Here is a 22277-nt window from a genome sequence, read left to right on the forward strand (position 1 = left end):
GTCTTTGTGTCCACATAGGCTTGGCTGGTTTAACACAGAAGGTATGTGCAGAGTTATGGCATGATTGGGGCTGGAGGCACCTTTCTGTCCCTCTAGACCCCCCTAGCCTCAGCAGTGCCACCCAGAGCAGGGTGCCCAGCAGCATGGCCAGGGGCTGTGGGAGATTCCCCCAGGAAGAGCCCCCACAGCTCTCTGATCCCTGTGCCAGGGCTCTGGCATCCACCCAGCACAGCAGTGCTGCTGATGGCTCCAGGTTGTGCCCTGAGCCCAGCTCTGTCCATTTGCACCTCCTGTAGGGATTTATGGCCATGGTGGGATTCCCGCTTCAGGCTGAGCAGACCCAGCTCTCTCAGCTCTCCTCTCAGCACAGCTGCTCCAGAATACCTATAACTTTCTTAGCTGCAGTGGCGGATGTTAGTGGTATGGCAGTAGGGACTGAACTTTCCCATCAAAACCCCTTTAAATCTTGTTGCTGTGTGACAGGTGACAGCAGAGAGACAATCTGACAGTATGGCATCTGACATGGAAGTGTGTATGGAGCAAAGGCATGGAATTGAATTCTTCCATAGCAAAAAAATTGCACCCACTGGCATATATCGACACTCGTGAACATTTATGGAGACCAAACAGTTGATGTGAGCACAGTCACGTGAAGTACACCATGTATATTTCAACAGTTATGACAGTGATGTGAAGTGATGAAGCCATGCTCTGGACAGTCATGTGCAGATAGTGTCGTTTTGACAAACATGGTGAAAATCTGTTAATCACTGGCAAAAAGCAGAGCTAATGGTGGTGACTGTGTTGAAAAATAGCATATTGTAGATGAGAATTTGCTCTATCAAATGATGTTATTGTGCTCTTTGTGTCAGTTGTAGTTTCCACAGAAATAAATAGGAGGCATTACTTTCAGAGCAACCAACTTACATAATAGCAGCCTATTCCAGCGTGCAGTAAAAAGGCACTGCTTGGTCTCTACTTCTCGGTCAGTAGGCCATTATAAGTGTCAGTGAATGCAGATCCTATCATTACGTTTTAATTAGACCAGCATTTACAAGAGAGAGGGGAAAATGCAAATCTCAAGTTAAAACGAAGCCACATTTTTGAGCCACGAGCTTCTATTAAAGCATATAATTAAACTACTAAGTGATTGTTCGCTCCCTGTAGAGTTGGAAGTGTCACTCAACGCAGTAGCTTTCAAGTGTTACCACTATTCATAGTTATAAATAATACAGCTGGTGGAGATAAGGAGTGCTGTAATATGGAGAGTGAAGATAATGTTCATCTTAATGCAGACGGGCGTGAATTTAATCATCTGCTTAATACAGGGACTATGCTAAAGGAACAATCTCAAATGTGTTTATGGAATTAGTCTGAGAGGCACGTGATTTCTAGTGGGCAGTCATTAAAAAATAGGTTTTGGTGACCTTTATTTTTAACAAATCCTGACATTTTTTCTGAATCGCTTAACAAAAATTGCTTCACTCATCCTGTATCCTATCTCCTACTACAGTTGAACATCTTGAGAGCAGGAAGATTAAAGGTGGCAACTGAACGTTTTGTAAGAAGGTGAAATGCAATCCCGTAAAGAAAAGGAACATTATGTTTTTGGACCAAGGGGAAGAACTGAGGCTTTTGGGTCTTTTCAGAAGAACGTTTCTAATTTCCCTGTGCTCAGTGCGGTACAATCAGATCAAAACACCAAGATGTCTTTTAATATTGGCTGCTGTGTGCTATGACCAAACTTGAAAATGAGACCGAACCACTGCGTGGTCTGATTATGGTTTCAAATTGTTTGACCTTTCTGTTGCCGCTGTGAACAGATACATGATGGAATGACAGGTCTGTAATTTTAAAAGCTTGCTGCAAATGCGTTTGGAAGTGAAATATTTGAGCACAGGTCTTCATCTCCTTATCCCATCTCATATTCTGAGCTATTTTGGGGCTCAGGTTAGCATTACATCGACTTTACTTTTTAATGTCAGCGGTGCTGGACAACAATTACAGCGTGTGCAATTTTTGGTGCTCAAAGCAATTGATGGGAGTTGAACAAAAGAATTCCATCGTGCTTTGATATGTGTGCCTTGATGGAAAAATCAGTGGCTTCTTGGCATCTAAATGACTAACTTTACACTCATTGGGCCCTGATTACTCATAGTGGCAGGGAGTTTATGAGGTGCTGGATGAATGGATCCTACAGATGCCGTTAGCTTTAATAACAGGGAACTTTTTTCAACAAAGGTGTGTGCTAGTAAAATCAATTACCGTTCTCATAAAACATGTTAGCAGCTCACTTGTATAACCTTGTAGGCTGAATGTGTGCTGATGGGTTCTTATTAAGATTCATTGTTTGTAATTCGTAGAGCAGCTGTTCCTACCAGGAAAGTACGTTTAATGGAGCTCAGGTGAAGCACAAAAACATCTGAATTCTGCTTACATTATTTGTTGAGAAAGAGTGCTTAACTTTCCTCTAACACTGCATAAATAGGGCAATGTTACAAGGGATGTTATTTTACGGTATGAAAACATCTACGTCTGTGCACCTCCAGGCTTGAAAGTTTTGCCTGATCTTAATTTCTATATACATACATTTCTGAAAACACAGTGTTGATCCCTCCCATCCTGTCTTTGCACACACATTTTAAATTCGACTCTAGCATCCGTCTTCATTATAGAATAGAATCATAGAATCATAGAATCACTAAGGTTGGAAAAGACCTAAAAGATCACCCAGTCCAACCGTTCACCTATTCCCAATAGCTCCTACTAAACCATGTCCCTCAACGCAACATCCAGTCTTTCCTTGAACACCCCCAGGCTCGGTGATTCCACCACCTCCCTGGGCAGTCCATTGCAGTGCCTGACCACCCTTTCTGAAAAGTAATACTTCCTCATGTCCAGCCTGAATCTCCCCTGCCGTAGCTTGAAACCATTCCCCCTGGTCCTATCACTGATGACACGAGAGAAGAGGCCGACCCCCAGCTCACTACAACCTCCCTTCAGGAAGTTATAGAGAGCAATAAGGTCTCCCCTGAGCCTCCTCTTCTCCAGGCTGAACATTCCCAGCTCCTTCAGCCTCTCCTCATCAGCTCTGTGTTCCAGACCCCTCACCAGCTTTGTTGCCCTTCTTTGAACACGTTCCAGGGCCTCAATATCTTTCTTGCAGTGAGGGGCCCAAAACTGGACACAGTACTCGAGGTGCTGTGATAGGAGAAGTGTTAAGTGCTCCTTGGCTTAGTCTTTAGCTAGAGGGGAGAAAACGTGAAGTTCAGAGAAAATGAGTGCAGTGGCTTTGAAGCTGTTTGTGTTTCCATTTGGAAGATTCAAGTGAGAGCGCTCTGCCACGTCCTCAAGTGGTTGGAAAAGACTGGAAATAGACAGGGCTCCTTTCTCCCTGGGTCTTCTTTAACCTCTTGCATCACAGTGCGTTAGCAGATGTGGATCAAGTCATGATTGTGTGCTTGCTGGGTCTGATGGAAGCCCTCCTCTGGACTCTAGAGGTCTTTGGATGGCAATCTCTGGAACAAATTTTGTCTGAGGGTTTTAAGATATTATAGCTGGAAGCTGTTCTGAGCACTTCTATGTGTTCAGTTGAAGACACTTTTTAGGGTGTGTAATTAAAATAAAGGAAAGGCTACAGTTACTAGTAAAGCTTTGAATGTGTTGGCATTTTATAGTTCCTTTGTTTCATGGGAGACTTAATCAGAACTGTTTACAAATGGGAAAAGGTGAAGTCTTTAAATGTTGGGATTTACAGAAACCTATTAAAGTTTACCACTGAAAAAAAAGGGTTTTAGGAAGGAAGGAGACACTGCTTTGCTGTGTTTTCGAGATTATTTCAAAAGTTCAACTTGATGAATACATTGAGAAATAGTTTAAGAAATAAATATGGAATGCTGTCACTATTTTAATGTCAGTGTTACTGAAATACAAAGTAGCATTATCAGCTCACATAATGCATTGACATAAAATAAGCAGTATGTAGGAAGTGGCAAAATTCATGCTGTGATTGGAAACCTTAACTTTGACCTTGCTGGGTGATTTTAACTTCAGCTCTGTGTTGGTGCGTTTGCCTTTAATCTGCAATGTAAATCAGCGACTGTTTTAAATATTCTGACTGGTGAATCACAGATGCTTTTGCATTCAGTTCAGTGTTGTTGCAAATAATAATGCACAGCCTCACTGGAAGCTTTTTTCCTTGCTGGAGTGGCGTATTTACCTTCCCGTGGCTCATTGTGGAAGCATCATTGCCTTCTTACTGTAATGTCTTGCTCTTCTTCAGTGCTGCTTGGCCACATTACTCCTCTCATTAGAGCAGTCACTCTGTACAAGATTGTCTCATTCGTTCTGTCACAGTTGCTTTCTTTTATGCTAGAGCACCTCTAACCACCCACAGAAATCCATCCTTTTGGATTCACAGAATTGTACAGTGGCTTGGGTTGCAAGGGACTTGAAGATCATCCAATTCCAAGCCCCCTCCATGGGCAAGGTTGTGACCCGCTAAATCAGGCCCCAGCTCAGGCTGCTCGGATGGGAATGGATGGCCGCCTTCTCAATCAGCAATATCCACCTGTAACCTTGAGCTGACCCCTCAGGGCCAAGGGGCCACTTTGGAGGAGTGCATTAAGCAGACATGCTGTTGTCATCATGAGCACAGATTTTATTTCTGACATCGCATCCGTTGCTCAATAGGCTGCTCTGTCAGCCCTGGCCATTGCTAAAACAAAAGTAAAGCTCTGCCCAAAACACATGCTGGCTCTCTCAGGTTGGGCAGGTGAGTCATCCTGGCTGGGAGCTGCAGATGGCAGGGCGGGGGGAAGCCCAGTGCCCCCAGTGCATTGTCTGTGTCAGAGATGATGACAGATTCACAGGGCTGGCCAGATGACTTGCCTGCTCACCACCAGGAAATGGTGTAAGAACGTGCTTACAAGAAAGAGGAGCGTTATACAGAGTGCACAAAGAGTTGTGGCAAAAGGTGCACTCCAGCCTTTTAACCTCTGTGATACCCACACGTGCTCCAGGGTGAGCACTGTAGCGCTGGGGTCTGCACTCCTCTGCTTCTGTCAGCCTTTGGCTCCCACCTTGGATACTTTTGGAGGAGAAAGGCAGGATTTGACAGCTCTGTAATTTTGTGACAGCAGTGTGGGCTCATCCCATGTTCCCCGGCTTGTTTATTTCTGGAGCTGATGCCTTGGTGGTGCCCATGTGTCTGTCTGGGTGTGTACCAATGGCTGAGGCTGCTGATGGCATTTGCTTCCAGCATCAGGGCTTTACTCCCATCAGCAGCAGGAAACCTTCCAAAGTCTCCAGGTTGGGCTGGGGCACTGCCCCACTGTGATGGGGCTCTGGAGCTGAGTGGCAGTCAACACCAAGACTAGCACAGGGCTGGCATAGCCAGCTGTCAGCTCAGCTTAAAGAACTTGAATTTCCTTTTGTTACAGTAAGAACACTGTGCTATAGAGGGATCGAGCTGTAGATTTCAAATGTGCAGTAGTCTAATCCAGTGCTTGTAGCTGCTGTTAGAAAGAGGGCCATGCCATCCCTTAAGGCTGCTTAATGCTTGGTTCGGAATTCCTTGCCTGTTGTTGGAGGGTGGATGGTGATAGGACAAGGGGGAATGGTATCAACTGAGACAGGGGAGGTTTAGGTTGGATCTTAGGAGGAAGTTTTTCCCCCAGAGGGTGGTGAGGCACTGGCACAGGTTGCCCAAGGAGGCTGTGGATGCCCCATCCCTGCAGGCATTCAAGGCCAGGCTGGATGTGGCTCTGGGCAGCCTGGTCTGCTGGTTGGTGACCTGCACACAGCAGGGGGTTGGAACTGGATGAGTTCCTTTTCAACCCAGGCCATTCTATGATTGTCTTTTCTTTTTATTATTGTTATTATTGCCATTTTTAAGTGATTTTAATTGCTGTTACTGAGGTTTAATTTGAGAAAAAAACCCACAGCACTTGCTGTGGAGTGTAAGCTAGCGTTGTTCAGTTTGCATCTTTATGCTGGAATTTGGTCATAGGCGTTAGCAGGAGATACAGTTTGTCCTCCTATTCTCTGGGATTGTTCAGAACATCATTGTAGAATAAATCTGTTTTTCTTCATTGCTATTCAAATGATGTGTCCCAGACACATTGATTAATCTCTAAATGTGGCCTGCTGAGATTGAAGATAAGTACGCTCATTGCTATTGTTCTAATTCTGAGCAGAGTCTGTTACAATAAATGGAGCAGTATCTATTGAATTCATGCTGAAAGGTAGCAGTGAAGCAAAGACTTGATTCATTGCATTATCATGTGGATTTTTTCCTTTAGCAACTTTTGCTTTAAATCTATGGTATACTCTTATTTCTAAAAACGCTGGAAACTGTTAAATGCTGGGAATTCAGTGCAAGCCTGTCATCCCTCAGTCACACACTTACAACCGTGTTCTGCAGAACCTGTCGTGAAATTTGCTGGGGCACCGAAGCCCCAGGAAATGTCGTTTGTTTCTCTCTGACTCACACTTTCCTTCCACGTTTGCAGGAGTTCTTTGAGAACCCAGCTTTTCGCCCTGATGGCATGAAGCTCTACCCAACGCTGGTGATCCGCGGCACCGGGCTGTACGAGCTCTGGAAGACTGGCAGATACAAGAGCTACCCCCCTAGCACCCTTGTTGATCTCGTGGCCAGAATCCTGGCTCTGGTCCCACCGTGGACGCGTGTGTACCGTGTTCAGAGGTAATTTTCTGTGGTGGGCTTTGTGTATTGATTTATTGCACTTGGAGGGATTCTGACTTTAATTACAGCAAGATCTGACTCAGCCTGTTAGTATTTTTCAGTCGTAATCGTTAATGCACTAAAGATTTTTAAACTGCTTCCTATCTATTCAGAATGGGAAAGGCCATATAGAATGAGAAGCTGTTTAAACTGAACTGCCTCTCTAATGCACCCATAAACTTCAAGATTTCTGGAGGCCCCATTTTCACTGCCAGTCAGATGAGCATAGGATGTGGCACACGTAGTACTCTAATGATAGTGATGGATAATTGCCTCTTGGCTGTGGGCGAAGTTTCCTATATTTATTACAGGAGCTACAAGACATTTCATTTTTTTTTGGCTCTAAAGACTTCCTGTCTCTCCCCATGGGTGTTGCAGGGTTTTCATGAGTATATTACAATGGTGCTGTTATTTCCATTCAGAAGCCTCGCTTCCCGAGGCGATAGGTGCTACTTGTCTTAGCGCTGTGTTTTCAGTGTGGGGTCTTTCTTGGATTATTTTTCTTCTGTTACATCATACGTGTCTAATATTAGGAAGGGAAGCTATAGAGTACTTAACCTGGTTCTGCATGTGCAAACAGTACTCTGCTGGCTTACAGCTATATGAGCTGCAGACAGTGCCAGTGCCTGGCTCTTTGAGTATCAAAACCATAGAACAGTTTAATTGGAAGTGTCCCTTAAAGGCCACCTGGTCTCACTCTCTTGCAGTGAACAGGAGCACCCACAGATCCACCAGTTGCTCAGAGCCCCGTCCTGCCTGACCTTGGGTGTCTCCAGGGATGGGGCATCCACTGCTATCTGGGCAGCCAGAGGAGGAAGTTTCTGGTGTCTTGGTCTGTGATATAAATAAGCCACTGTTGACTGCAGCTTGGAAAAGCATTCTTTTAGGATGCCTTTTTATATTAATGCAGACAGACTTTCATAGGACCTTATCTGAAATAATACCCATCTTCAAGAAAATGAACTGCAGGGGCACGTCAGTTCTTTGTCTGAAGGACAGATGCAAACAGAAAATCTCTGCAAACCTATAAGAGAAGGAAAATATCACTATAAGGAATGGGAAAATTGATTTGAGCACAGAACAAAATAGGAAATAGCCCTGCATAAGGCAAGGTAGGGAGCTGGGAATTTCCTGTCAACCAAAGGAATGAGATTCTGGAGCAGCTTTGCAAAGTTACCAAAGAGAAATAGGAGAAAGTATGAATGTAGGAAAGCTTGATTGGGTTGATAAGCATGGTGGTGAATCCAGCAGTCTATTAACAGAGACGTGGATGAAACTAGTGGCTGCAGCCAATCTCTAAAGGATGTGGTACTAATGAAGAAGGCAAAACATGTCTTATAGGAAACATCTACTTGTTGTTGCCTCAGGCTTTTCATGTCAGTCACAGAGGCATTATTAAAGACAAACTTCTGTCTTTTTTCTCTCTGCATGTCTGTCTTCCTCTCCCTGGTGGATTCCGGCATAGACAGAGTGTCCCATTTGTTCATGATGCTGTTACCATAGCGCGTGTCTGAAACAAATGGCTTTGTTCTTAGAGGGCTGCAGGAGTTTGCTGCCTAGCAGATCTTCCTCTGAAGAACACAGGCCTGGAAGAGTGTCTGCTTGGCACACTGGTTTCCTTGGGCTTGACAGTGGGTCTCTCCAGTCACCAGCAGCAGCCTCCATCCAGCTGTCATCCAGCTGTCAGTTGTTACGCTCCAGCAGAATAACTGTTTCCTTGCTGACTGGCTCATGTTATCTGAAACCTGTTCTTGAGGATTACAGATCTGTACACCTCCAGTGCAAAGTCCAAAATCTATTACTTTGATCTAAATTGCTTTCAGGGTCGTTGTGTGGCTCTGCAGCACAATAACGAACAAAGCCAGATTTCTGAAATGTTTGTGACCTCTTCGCAGCACTGCTTTGCTGAGGGCTGTGATAGGATGAAGGGGAATGGTTTTAAACTAAAGGAGAGGAGATTTAGATTAGTTGTTAAGGGGAAATGTTTCACTCAGAGGGCAGTAAGGTCCTGCCATTGCTGCCCAGAGAGGCTGGGGATGCTTCATCCCTGCAGGTGCTCAAGGCCAGGTTGGATGGGGACCTGGGCAGCCTGAGCTAGTGATTGGCAACCCTGCTCACAGCAGGGGGTTGGATCTAGGTTGTCTTTGAGGTCCCTTCCAACCCAAAGCTTCCTATGATTCTATGAAAACACTGTGGAATTCCTTCTGTTTCATTAAACCAAATTAAAGGGGTAGCATACTCAGTGCTAATGGCTGGTTGGAGGGGAATGTTTCTTCATGGCTGCTTCGTAACTGTTGGAGATGCTTAATACTGTATTTGTCCTGAATGTTTGTGAAGCTAATGTTTGTTCTGTGCTCAAATCAATTGGCACCTAAGTCCTTTGTGTGGAGAGGTGTGAAATGACAGCAGCAGTTGCCACATCTTGAGATATTTCCTTTAGTGAATCTGGGTGTTTTATGTGGATGTTATTTTCACCGAACCAGTGGGGGCATGTAGGTATGAATTAAAATAAAATACTTAACTGAGATCCTACAACAAGTCATGGCTTAGAATAGTAAAAATATCCCTGTTCATTGCAGGGGAGTTGGACAAGATGACTTTTAAAGATCTCTTCCAACTCAAATGGCTCTATGATTAAAAAGGGACTTGGACTCCCACCATCTGTTCTAATCAGCTGGTTAACAAGTGTCCTAAGTGATGCAGAATATTAGAAAAACAGAAGGTGAGATAGGCCTCATTGAGGCTTCTGGCAAATGGAACACTAACGTTAATAAGGTCAGGGTGTAATCCCCCATATCCCTCAGTTTGTTTAGCATTTGAGCAAGTCCTGAAACTGCTAGGACAACAGTTTGGTGTCTGTTCAAAACAGGCTGTTATGTGTGTGCTAATGATGCACCCAGGGTATTTATTTAAATGCCCTACCCTGATTTGAATTGGCGATAGAAAACCTCTTTCTTGCTTACTTTTCCTTAAAAAGCTTATTTTTCACATTCATATTTTAATCTGGCTTGCTCCCTAGCAGGCAGATGAGAGATGCTCAAGTTACCTTATCTTGTAATCTTTCATTTATTTACGGTAGATTATTTACTCTTTCATATGCCACTCCGGATTCAGCTGAAGACTTGGTTCTAGAAGATGTCAGGGCATTTTATCTGTGTCCCTCCAGGGGAGATGCATACAGTCTGACTTCTTGGAGTCGTTCCATAATTAGAAGAAAGGCGTTTTAGTTAGATTATCATTGTAGATCTAACATGCCCTGATGAAAATGCTGTTCTCCTCTTGTGTGTCCTTTAGTCACAATGTGAAGTGCTCATTTCCTCTAATTGAAGCTCTTTGAAGTATGTTGTGTTGGCTCTATGGTTTCATATTTACTCAAAGAAACTCACTGAATAAATGAACTGGTTAGCTAATTGTATTTTGCCTCAGCTTTTGGCACAGGAGTGTAAGAGGTGAGAAATGTGTCGTGTATCTCTTGCTTCATAAGAAGAATGTAGCAAGGAAAATAGGATGGGGAAGTAGAACCCAAGACCCCTGGGCTCAGCCTCATGCTGGAGAAAATTGTACTGAAATCGAAGTGTGATGCTGCCCAAGGGAGGTGGTGGGGTCACCATCCCCAGAACTGTGGGGATGTGGCACTGAGGGACGTGGTGGGCAGTGGGCATGGTGGGGGGGTGGGTTGTTGTTGGACTTGGGGATCTCAGAGGTCTTTTCCAACCGTCATGGGTGCATGGTCCTGTGCTGAAATGAGAGGAGATCCCTGGAGTCTGAAGCACTTTGTTGGCATTCTTGATGGTATTGGAAAATTTTCCTTTTCTTGCCCCCTTGCCAAGTGTCTCACACTTCTGCAAACTGAAGCAGCACAAAGATGAAGCCTTTAGGACCCTTGAAGACCTTTTCATTTTATACAGCTGATGCCAAAACCAGTAATTGTTAATGATTTGAATGCAAGTCCTCAAGGAACTGAATAGATCAATTAATACGTTTTACAGAGGTCATCAGACAGCTGCTAGATGGTGATGAGTTTCAATCACTACTGAACCAAGATGGATTAAGCTAATTACATTACCAATTCCCTGAACCATCCCATTCTCTGCGTGTTTTTTGTGATACTCTGTTCTTTTCTTTGTCTGTGAAAATATTCAAAAGAACAAGAGGAGGAATACTGACCAAGAAATGTATATAAGCCACATTTGAAGACCAACCTGCTGTATAACTTACTGAAAGACTTTCACATGTGTACAGTCCTTGTTTCTCTGTAGAGGATCAGAAGTTTTTAGTCGTGCAGTTGGGTGGTGTTTCATTAGAAGTGCCACGGTGGAGCTTCAGCAGGAAGGGGAAGAAGAAGGGTTTGCAGTTGCTGTGGAATACTGCATTAGACAGAAGGGGAGCATGGTTGGGATGTCCCACAAATTGTCATGCTTCTTTTTCAGCTTTATTTGGTTGCATAAATCCTCTGTTTCCCAGAAGTACAATCTGACAGTGAAGGCAGTGGAGAAGCCAAATCTGCTGTTCCTTTCCAATTTCATTTTAGAACCTCCCTTGGAGAGCTCGAAGAGAGGGTCTTGCCATTTGCTGACCCACTGATTTACGTTCCCACAGGCAGACTGTGGGCTTTCTGGCTGGACTTTGCTGCCAATCATCAATTCAACAGAACTCTCTCTTTTAAGCTTCCCAATATAAACATGTTGTAATTCTGATGAACTTTCCCTTACAGTCATAGAGCTCAGAAAGACGCAGTCTGGTTCCCAGTTGCTGATCTTCAGCAGAAGGCGCCATGAAGAGTGACTGATCTTGAGACCTATGCTAGGCATGGGCTGGAAGATCTTTTTTTTTTCCCTTAGTGAAGAGCTAAAGGCAAAATAATAACCTATTTCTCAGGGTTGTAAAAGCCTACTTTTGTCCTCAGTCTTTTTTACTAAGCTTTCTCCTTCCATTTTCTTCCTGCTTTCAGTTAATTTTCCCCTGTGTTATTTCTTGTTCAACCAAAGACTTGAAACAAATGTAATTCAGATAAGTTCTGTGCTCTGCTATTTGGGATCTTGGCCGAGGTGACCATAATGGTGCTTTATGGTGAAAGTCTGCTAATGCAGTTGCTTGAGGTTGTTTTGTTTTCCTTTAATACACAGAGACATCCCAATGCCACTGGTGAGCTCTGGAGTGGAGCATGGGAACCTGAGGGAGCTTGCCTTGGCCAGGATGAAAGATCTTGGGACACAGGTAAGGTGTTTGTCAATCAGTATTTGGGCAGAGCTGCTTGGTGACATCACACAAAGTAACATCACTTTTGAGAAGAAGTGATCAGAAGACACAATAGGAGCCAGTTTTATTGCTGAATTAGAACAATCTGCCAGCAGTTTTTTAAAAAACACAAACAACCACCTTGATATTTCAGTAAAGCTGGACTAAAACTTGCCTATCTCTGAAGGTAATAGTTTGTAATATTCTATTTTTTTTTTTGACAGGAGGAAACCTTTTAAGCTAGAGAAAAGGATTTATTTTTAATTTATGCTATTAGAATTTCTCCTTCATTTCTTTTTCCCACGCATGCACTTACTTGACTGAACAATTGGAAGAAAAGCTCTTAGTCTGAGGCCAGACAAATCTTCCAAGAGACATTTCAGCGCAAACAAATGAGACTTGATATTCCTGATATTTCTAAGGTCAAATAAAAATACGAGCAGGGATGGGGAGAAGGAGGGGAAGAAGGAATTGCATTTATCTTTTAAGTCAGAGGCTGATAGGTGTACTCAGCCTTGATTCGCAGTACCCCACATTGCCTGCTCTGACACCGCTTGCTGGTTGAACCTCTCTCCAAAACCCAGTCATCAGCCACAGTTTGCAGGTCCTGTAACCTCCAGTGAAGTTATGTCCAGGCTCTGCCTTTTCTTGGGACAGCCAGCTTGACAGACAGAGCATCACACAAACCCTGTGCTCCTTCTGACTGTTCCAAAGGGCTTTCATTGCTTTGGTGTCCTGGTGCAGAGGCAGATCCTCATTGCAACAGTTCCATGCATCTGTGATGTGACGGAGTGCTCCCTCCTTCTGTCTCACCTTTCCTTAGAGAGGTTTTTAAGGCATTCCTACATCCAACTGAATGGGAAAGAGGCAAGAATGGGGTGACCTATTCTGTAGTGAGAACCTGGCTTTGCGAGGAGGGAACTGAAAGCCAAATCCAGATGGGTGGCCATGTGTGCTTCTGGGGCTACTGAGCGAGTTAGATTTTGTGTAATTCCAATTGAGGCATGGGGGATGGAATGGTTTGGGGGAAAAAAAACAACAACAAAACAAGTGAAGGAGCGGTGTGGGACAGTGCAGTAATGACAGTTTTTGCAGATGTAGCCTTTAATCCTTTTTGCTTAAATACAAAGGATACTGAAGAAGCGACAATAAAAGCTTCATCTCTTAATAGCTCCACATAAACTTGTGCTGCTGAACCATCTGATTGGTGTTTAACGTGGATAGTCCTTACTGCCTTTTCCATCTCACTTGGATCTTGCAGCTGCAGTGCAAAAGATCAGCAAATAAACTGCAGTGTCTTCCTTCCTGCTGGGCTTTCTTTATCTACTTAATCTCTCCTAACCTGCTGCCCTGGACTTCCTCCTTAAATCATTCCTCACAATCTCTCTCCAGTAGCAGGCCAAGATTTGGCAGAGAGCTTTGCTGGCCACAAAAGCTCCTATCCCTCCTCCTGGCTTTTCACTTCTAAACCAGGCAGGGGAGACAACCTCCGTGCTGCAGCAAAGCCTTTTCAATTGAACTCTTTAGGGCTACTAGTGAACCCTTCCTGGGTTGGGTGCTAAAACCACATCATTTCATCTGAACTTGATCAAGACCAGCTGGAGAAGCAGGAATATCTGATCTATGGCACTCAGCTGAGCCCAGTAACGGAGCTGACCCATTAAGGGCTTGTCAAGCTGGCAGTCTTTGCTGTTAGAAGAACCAAATCTGTAAAAAATTGCTGCTGTGCAGATGATTATAGATTTTAATTTAGTGAGGCAGAAACACTGCAGCTGGTGGAGTGAGAGAGCAGTCTGCTGCAATACAGCTTGAAATATAAGGTACTGTTGTGATTTTCTTGTATTGGAGGAGAAAGCGATAAATATGCTTTGTCCTTTCATCCCTGAGCTTGGAAAAATAGAGAAGGCCAAGGCAAGGACCTTCGGGAATTCAATATTCATAGGCTCCCTAGCGGAGCTGAGCTGGCTGTGGCAGTTCTGGCTTATCCCATCTTTGGTATATGGCTTAATGAGTTTGTTTAAGGGGTGGGGATCAGTTTATGCCAGCACCACAACTGGTGTCTGTGAATGCTGGAAAGGAGTTACTCATGAGCAGCTTTGCTGGAGGTGCAGGGTGCTCGGCCACTGGGTGCAACTGGAGATACATGAACGTTGGATTGAGACACTGAGTTTTAGAACATCTTCCCAGAATATGTTGTCCTGAGGTTCCTCATGAAGTGTTCAGCCTTACCGTGCTGTTTGTGTAGTCAAAAGTCATAAAGCAGAGAAGAGTTTGTCTGCTCTAGCATCCTGGTAGTCCAGTGAATCCCAGTTTCACCGTAGCCCACAATAACAACCGTGCTTCTTTTCCTGCTATTTGGGAGATAGTTACCTTCTGTTGACAATGGAATTCAAAAGCATTCAGAGAAGAATGAGGCATGAGATAGGGCCGTGCTTGTGCTGGGTATCCTGAATTTCTGTGGGAACTGGATTTTCACACGCTCTGTTCCTGTCTCAAAGTCTGGCTTTTGTAAGTACGCAGCCGGGGAGGCCTCATCGCTGATAGAATGATTACAGCCCGGTGGCCAAGGTTGTCTTCAAGTGCTGCAGCACCTGTGGAGTGAGCAAGCCTTTGAAACAGCTGCTTTGAGTAAAAGTACTGCTTGGCTGACAAGAGTTGGATTAACCTTCACTTTGGATGTTAGGATAAACCTGCTAAGACGTGCACGTGTTTTGGTCTTTGCAGTAGGACTGCTTATGCTGTCACAACTGTTCACTGATGTGAGTGGCTGCCAAATTACTCAGCTTCCACTGGTTCTGCTGAGATGTACAAAAGCTTATGCAAGATATAATCCATCTCAGAAGCACTGAGCTTGGAGGCTTTTCTCCTCTTCTGTCTGACTTCTAAAGGAAGAAAGATTTTGGTTGTCTTTATTTTCTCTTTTGTTAGTCCCAAGCATTTGTGATGCACCGTGGAAGCCAGATTAGCATTAGACTTGGGTAGGACCTCTACAGCAGTTCTCGTGTGATCATTTAAGAGCAATAATAGGCTTGTTGAAAATAGCAAAAGCATTATTTAAAGACTTTAGCACCTTAGCATAAATTTGCCAATGTTACACCTTTCAAATGTAGGTTAAAAATGAATTATGCCAAAGCCTTTCTCTGTTCTTTTGTTCATGTCGACTTCCCCTCCGTACCCTAGTAGTTGTGAATCAAAGGGTGCATTTCCTCATGATCCATAATGGTTGCTTAGTGAAGTTATTTTTTACCAGCATGTCTTTCCTTTTAGCATTAAGACCTCTTTCCAAGGTGTATTAGGGTCGGATTGGTGAGCATTTTCATTTCAAATTCATCTTTGTAACTACATACTATTTCAGCTTAATTTTGAGCCCAATGGGTGGCTGGAAACCTGTGCATTTCAGAGCCTAATGTATTTGTTCTTTGTGTTTCTTTCCTTTTCTTTTCCAAGTGTCGTGATGTAAGGACAAGAGAGGTTGGAATTCAAGAAATTCACCATAAAGTGAGACCATATCAGGTAGGTTTTGTCTCCTTTCTAGGAGCTTGCTTCAGACACAGTTTTTTATGTGCGTTTGAGGTGTTGGGACCCATTTGTTGCACATCCATTCCTGTGGTTTGCCTTTGTAGTTGGATCCGATTTTCCATTTATTTTCTCAGCATGTTTGGATGTCTTTTCTTTAAGTGCTGTCACGTGCTGAAATTTATGGACCACCATGTTCAACAAACTGGCTGTAGTCACCAGTTATTTGAGTATTTGCACTACAACTCTTTCTTTTGCTTTTCAACCTTCCCTTTTCTCCCCCCTCATTTAAAAACAACAACAACAACAAAAGATTTAGAATGTACCAAAACCACTGTACATGCATACTGAGCAGGAATGAATATTTAGCAAGATGAATTCACAGCCTTTTGTGGGAAGGCTGTGTTTATGTAGGCAAACAGTGCGTGTATAAATCCACTTCTGCACGTGTACGTATATATTTCTGAGTAGATCCATTTAGCATATGACACATATGCTGTGTTTTTCCTTCCTAAAATAGCCCACATAAAGATTACTGTGCTTGTTTTATAGAAAGGAAAATATGTGCTGCTGAATTTCAAATATCCAATTCGGGAAACCAATTCTGTGTCTCTGATTACAAGAAGGGATCTATCCTTCTGGAAGGTAGTTAGGATGTCCATGGCCATGTATTGGACTCAAGGGGATGAGCTTTCTAAGATCACATTGGCTTGGGATCCACAGAGTACAGTCATTCAGGTTGGAAAAGACCTCTCAGATCCCCAAGTCCAACCCAGCCCACCCCACCGTGCCCACTGCCCACGTCCCTCAGTGCCACATCCCCATGGTTCTGGAGCACCTCCAGTGACCCCACCACCTCCCTGGGCAGCTGTGCCACTGCACCACTGCTCTTTTGGAGAAGAAATATTTCCTAATATCCAACCTGAACCTCTTGTGGCACAACTTAAGGCCATTACCTAGATATGTGTATGTATATAGGTATGTATGCTGTGGCCAATCAATGCAGCATGGAAGTGTATAATGATCCCTGATAAATTATCTTGTTCTTACCAACTTTTGTAAGAACTGAGGCTGTGCAGACTCATTTGTACATAGGCCATTCAGCCTTTCTGCTCTCTTCCACTTATCTGATCTGTGGCCACTTCACAGAACATCTTCCAAAGATGCCCATTTTCATCAGTGATCTGAACTGTACATTTCTTGAATTGTTAGCAAATAGCTTATCATAGGGTTTTCAAAGCAGTGTTAAGTTGAATATTCCTTTTGTTAAGCTCACCTATCCGAGTGGCAGGAGGATGTCATTATGTAGTCATAGCAAAATTTGTCATGACAGCAAGCAAGAGAAATATTGTGGAAATGGTGTAATTTTTCATGAGCTATAGACTAATGACAAGGTATGATGTTTTCTTGGCTTTGTAAGTAAACAACACATCTTCTTGATGAGAGAGGCTATCATGTCAGAACAAAAATGAATTAATTGTTTCCTATAATTAGTTGCACTTTATGCAGCTTCTTTCTGCTAAGGATCAGTAGGCTGTATGTATTTTTGTAATGGTGATGGTGTGTCTGCTTTTGAAAGTCTTTGAAAGAAAAAAATAAATCAATTTGGAGTAGATTACTTGCCCATAGCTGCTTATTTACAGAGCTGTCTCTGAGCTCCCTTTTCAATTAGTGGCGTTTCTCCATAGCAGTGGAAGGTACTTGCTTGCTCTCAGAGTGGTCAAAGCTGTGCAGCTCTGTGTAATAGCTGTAAAAGTGCTCTGGTGAATTGTCACTGTAAAGAGATGTTGGACTGGCAGTTTTTGAAGGGCAAGAGGCAGTAACACTTCCTGCTTTAACACTCATGTAGGTTTGTATCTGTAACAGGTAGATGCTACTGTTTCTGCAAAACATGTGTTTTTTTTTCTTTATTAAGGTAATGATCTTCATGTAGAGTGAGAGCAAGGCAGATTTTAGAGCTCTTTTAGGTTGAGTGTAATCTGCAGTTGGGTTTTCCCTTTATTTCTCAAGGTAAGTTTGGCAGTCTACCAATGGATATCCCGTCCCTGGAGGTGTTCAAGGCCAGGTTGGATGGGGCCCTGGGCAGCCTGGGCTGCTATGAAATGTGGAGGTTGGTGGCCCTGCGTGTGGCAGGGGGTTGGAGCTTCATGATCCTTGAGGTCCCTTCCAACCCAACCATTCTGTTATTCTGTGAAAAGTCTGTGAATATGGTGGATGTCCATATCTACCAGACAACCTGGAGGTGACCCAGCCCTGGAGGCTGACTTTGGCCACGTTTCAACCAGTATCTATCTCAGAAGAAAAAAGCTTTGACCATCTCATGATCACTCCAACCTCTTTGAGGGGAATTGTGTGGGGAATACAAAAGATTTGATTGAGCAGGGACTTCTCTGATTCTCAGTTCATGTTGTGTGGTACGTGCTATACGATGCACGTAACGCAAAGCCTGCTGGTGGAGGTTCCTATAGGCTTGGTTCACTTTTGCCTACCAAAGCCTTTTGGATGGGCCAGGGCATCCGGGCACTACTGAAGAGCTAGCAACCACGCCACATTTTCTGTATTTTTTTTTTGAGCTTGCTCTCAGGAGAAATCAAAAGTTTTCCAGTCTTGCCATTTTGAACTCTCAATATGACATTTTCTGCTTTGTTTTTGGAAACAAGCATTGAGTTGCGGTGCTTTTCCTCAGCAAGTTCCCCATATGACTTGAACAGCAGAACGTGGTTCTTAAAAACCCTCGTGCTCTCCCATTTCCCTGTATGTTTCCATTTTCCTTGTGGCATTAGGTGCACACCAGCAGACCTGGATCAGCCTGTGCCAGCTGTCCTCAGTAAGCTGGAGCGTAGTTGTGCTTGCAGAGAATTTGGCACGTTGGCTGACATCTGTTTGGGCACTTACCCCATGAGCTGTACGTCAGTGTCGAAATGAGCCCTGCTTCCGTAGTCAGTACAGGATTTAATTGCCAGTTGCCTTCACCCAGGCTTTGTCATGGAGCAGAGCAGGCAGGAGACAGGATCCCTTATGGCTTTTCTGTAAACAAATCTTTAATTCATGGGTTTCTGTGTATTAAGGGATTTGTAGAAGAAACACAGAGATCCTTTGCTTGAGTTTTTGTAGTGGTACTGGGAAGAGCAATGGCGAGGTGTACACAAGGATCTCGCACTTCATGGTTCAACAAATCCAAATGCAAGATCTTGCACCCGGGTCGAGGCAACCTCTATTGCCAACACAAGCTGGGGGGTGAAAGGATTGAGTGCAGCCCTGCTAAAAGAGACCTAGGGGTACTGGTGGATGGGAAGCTGGATGTGAGCCAGTACTGTGTCCTCACAGCCCAGAAGGCCAGCTGTATCTTGGGCTGCATGCAAAGCAGCATGGCCAGCAGGGTGAGGGAGGTGATCCTGCCCCTCTGCTCTGTGCTGTGAGGCCTCACCTGGAGTACTGCATCCAGATGTGCAGTCCTCAGTGCAGGAGAGACGTAGAGCTGTTGGAGTGCATCCAGAGGAGTGGCACAAAAATGATCCCAGGGATGGAACAGCTCTCCTATGAAGACAGGTTGAGAGAGCTGGGGCTGTGCAGCATGGAGAAGAGAAGGCTGCAAGGTGACCTGAGAGCAACCTGTCAGTGTCTAAAAGCAGAACTACAGAAATGAAGGGGACAGACTCTTTAGCAGGGTCTGTGGTGACAGAACAAGAAATAAGGAAAAAGTATTTTACAGTGAGGGTGGTGAGGCACTGGAACAGGGTGCCCAGTGATGTGGTTGATGTCCCGTTCCCGGAGACTTTCAGAGTAAAGCTGAATCAGACCCTGGGCAACCTGATCAAGCTGTGGTATCCCTGTTCATTGCAGGGGAGTTGGACTGGATGGCCTTCAGAGGTCCCTTCCAACTCTAAGGATTCTGTGATCAATTCTGTGTGCATCATCAGGGAGTAACTGTTGGATACACCAGTGTCACCCTTATGCACGGGACATCCACTGGTATTGGCCATTCACATTTGAATTCCTAAAGTTGAAGGAGTGTCTCAAAGTGATGGTGCCATAGTGATGTGATGGTTTTAGTTTTGCTCATGGGTTGGTTTTTGAAGCAAACGCTCTGATCATTCCCTGCTTAGAAAGCAATGGGAAGCGCGGGGCCCTGATGCCTTTCACATAGAATTAGAAAGCACCTTCCATGAGCACACTACTGTACACCATACATGAATGGGTGCTTAGTTCTAGGGGTGAGAGTAGAACTGGAAAACCCCAAACATGTACTGTGGGGTCATGAGGTCCTCAATCCTGCAGGCTAGGTGGGCGCTGCTACTGCTCATCTGATGGGCAATGTGGGAAGGAATGTTGGTCTGCTTAGCAGCTGGGTGTTGCAGGTGGGCAAGGGAGCCCCTGCAGCAAGGATGGGTATGTATTCCAGCTATAGCAGCTCAATTCAGAGCACGAATAGAGTGACTCATCATGTCACCACAGATGTGCCTTTACTATCATCAGTGACAGGATACATCAAATTAACTGAGTGAGAACTCTACTACAAAGAAATGCAACTACCATTGTGTGAGATTGGATCAGGTCTCATGTTGCTCTAAATCTGAACTTCTGTAGTTTCTTGGGTCCTGGGGCTGCTCCTTAGTGTCTGAAAAGAAGTTTTTTCCCTTCTTTCTGCTCCCTTCTCCATCAGTTATTCTTTATAGCTTCTAGGTGCTCTGCAGTACCAATTTCTTCTACCCAAGCATGATCTATATTGTATTCTCCACAGTCAGTCAGCCCTCACCTTGCTTTTCCCTTCCACTTGTTGTGATCTTCAGTACTGCCTTTATCTAGATAACTATCAGAACTGGTCAGCTCTCGGGGTACCTGTTGGGGTGGGTTTGGTGTCTCCATCTGAAGGAGATTCCTGCAGATTCTATAGAAGGTACTTGTGTAATTTATGATGTGGTGCAAGGAATTCTGGAACTCAGTAAGTGCTCAACACTGTTTCAGATCCACTCCTGTTGCAGTTTGCACTTGTAGTTACATCCAGTGTGTTTGCTGGAAGGAACCAATTGATAGTTACTAAAGTTGGCTGCTTCACAGACACCTCAAGTCTTTTCTTTTGCAAAGCAGCAAAGACATGGCCCTAAAAGCAGGTCTGATGAAGGCAAATGCAGCACTACTCACTCTACGTTAGTTAATTTGTCTTTACAATGGAAATTCAATTATAGCAATCCCTTGGTTACTGGAAAGAGTTGCAGAAGCTCCAGTATCTTAAAAAACCTGCTTTTAGATTGCTGACTTACCAACAGGTGGCCATGTGGGTTACCAGCCTTTCTGGAAAGCATGCAAATAGGCATTGAAGACTAGTTCAGTCCCACTGATAAATACATTTCTATTAAAGTAGTCCATGTCTTTAATATGACTACAGGAATATCAGTTCTTACCCAGTATTGCTAAAATCCATCTAGAATTAAATTGGCCTCTAAGAAAGCACTTCATGTTTTCTCTGAATCATAATAGTACACAAAATTGGTTTTTGCCTTTTCAGTGTGTTGCTAAAGTATTTTAACAGGTTTTTCTTCTTCATATTCTTCATTACTTCTTCTCTTTGACCAGATTGAATTAATTAGAAGAGATTATGTGGCTAATGGTGGCTGGGAGACCTTCCTGTCCTATGAAGACCCAGAGCAGGACATTCTCATTGGCCTCCTACGACTGCGAAAGTGCTCAGAAGAGTCCTTCAGACCTGAGCTGAAGGGGGGTGTTTCCATTGTGAGGGAGCTGCACGTGTATGGGAGCGTGGTCCCAGTGAGCAGTCGGGATCCTTCCAAATTTCAGCACCAGGTACCTCAAACCATCTTTATTTTTCATCTGTACGTCCTGCTCTTCCCCACTACTTCCAGTATAATTGGAGAAGGACCTTCATTCATTGTTTGGATTGTAGTGTGCTTCTCCATCTCCAAGCAGTTGGAAGAGAAGGTTATCAAGACTAGTTAATATGAATTCACCATGGGGAAGTTGTGCTTGATCAGCCTAGTAGCTCTCTATGATGTCCTCACTGACTGGATAGAAGGGAGGAGGGCAATGGATGTTGTGCACCTTCACTTCAGCAAGGTGTTTGATGCTCTCATAACATCCTTGTTATGAAACTTAGAAAATGTGGGATACATGAGTGGATGATGAGGTGGATTGAGAACTGGCAGGCTGACAGAGCTCAGAGGGTTGTCATCAGCAGTGTGGAGTCTGGTTGGAGGCTGTTCTCCAGGGGTCAGCACTAGTCCTGGTCTTGTTCAGCATCTTCACTGATGACCTGGGTGAACGGATAGAGTCCACCTTCAGCAAGTTTGCTGATGATACAAAGCTGAGAGGATTGACTGACACACCTGAAGGCTGTGCTGCCATTCAACAAGGCCTGGACAGACTGGAGAGTTGGGCAGGGAGGAACCTGATGAGGTTTAACAAGAGCAAATGTAGAGTCTTGCACCAGTGGAGGAATAACCACATGCACCAGTACAGGCTGGGGGATGACCTGCTGGGGAGGAGCTCTACAGAGAAGGACCTGGGTGTTCTGGTGGACTACATGTTTGCCATGAGCCAGCAGTGTGCCCTCGTGTCCAAGAAGACCAATGGGATCCTGGGGTGCATTAAAAAAAGAGCATGGCCAGCAGAGCAAGGAAGGTGATCTTCCTCTTCTATTCTGCCCTGAGGATGCCACATCTGGACTACTGCATCCAGTTCTGGGCTCCCCAGTTGAAAAAAGACAGGGATCTCCTAGAAGAAGTCCAGTTCAGGGCCACAAAGATGACGAAGGACCTGGAGC

General features: G+C 44.3%; 1 protein-coding gene across 2 annotated transcripts in view; it reads left to right on the forward strand.

The window, feature by feature from the left end:
• The window catches only part of ELP3 (elongator acetyltransferase complex subunit 3), an 84926-nt gene that overhangs the window by 40586 nt on the left and 22063 nt on the right, over positions 1–22277 (forward strand). For both annotated transcript variants that reach the window (XM_042883505.1, XM_042883506.1), the window contains 4 exons: positions 6513–6706; positions 11872–11962; positions 15431–15496; positions 21074–21301. In XM_042883505.1, the coding sequence (XP_042739439.1) occupies positions 6513–6706; positions 11872–11962; positions 15431–15496; positions 21074–21301 (579 nt within the window). The remainder of the gene's footprint in view (positions 1–6512; positions 6707–11871; positions 11963–15430; positions 15497–21073; positions 21302–22277) is intronic.

Source organism: Lagopus leucura, unplaced genomic scaffold, assembly GCF_019238085.1.
Source record: "Lagopus leucura isolate 7727_CA_CO unplaced genomic scaffold, USGS_WTPT01 Super-Scaffold_100038, whole genome shotgun sequence".
NCBI classification, from domain to species: domain Eukaryota; kingdom Metazoa; phylum Chordata; class Aves; order Galliformes; family Phasianidae; genus Lagopus; species Lagopus leucura.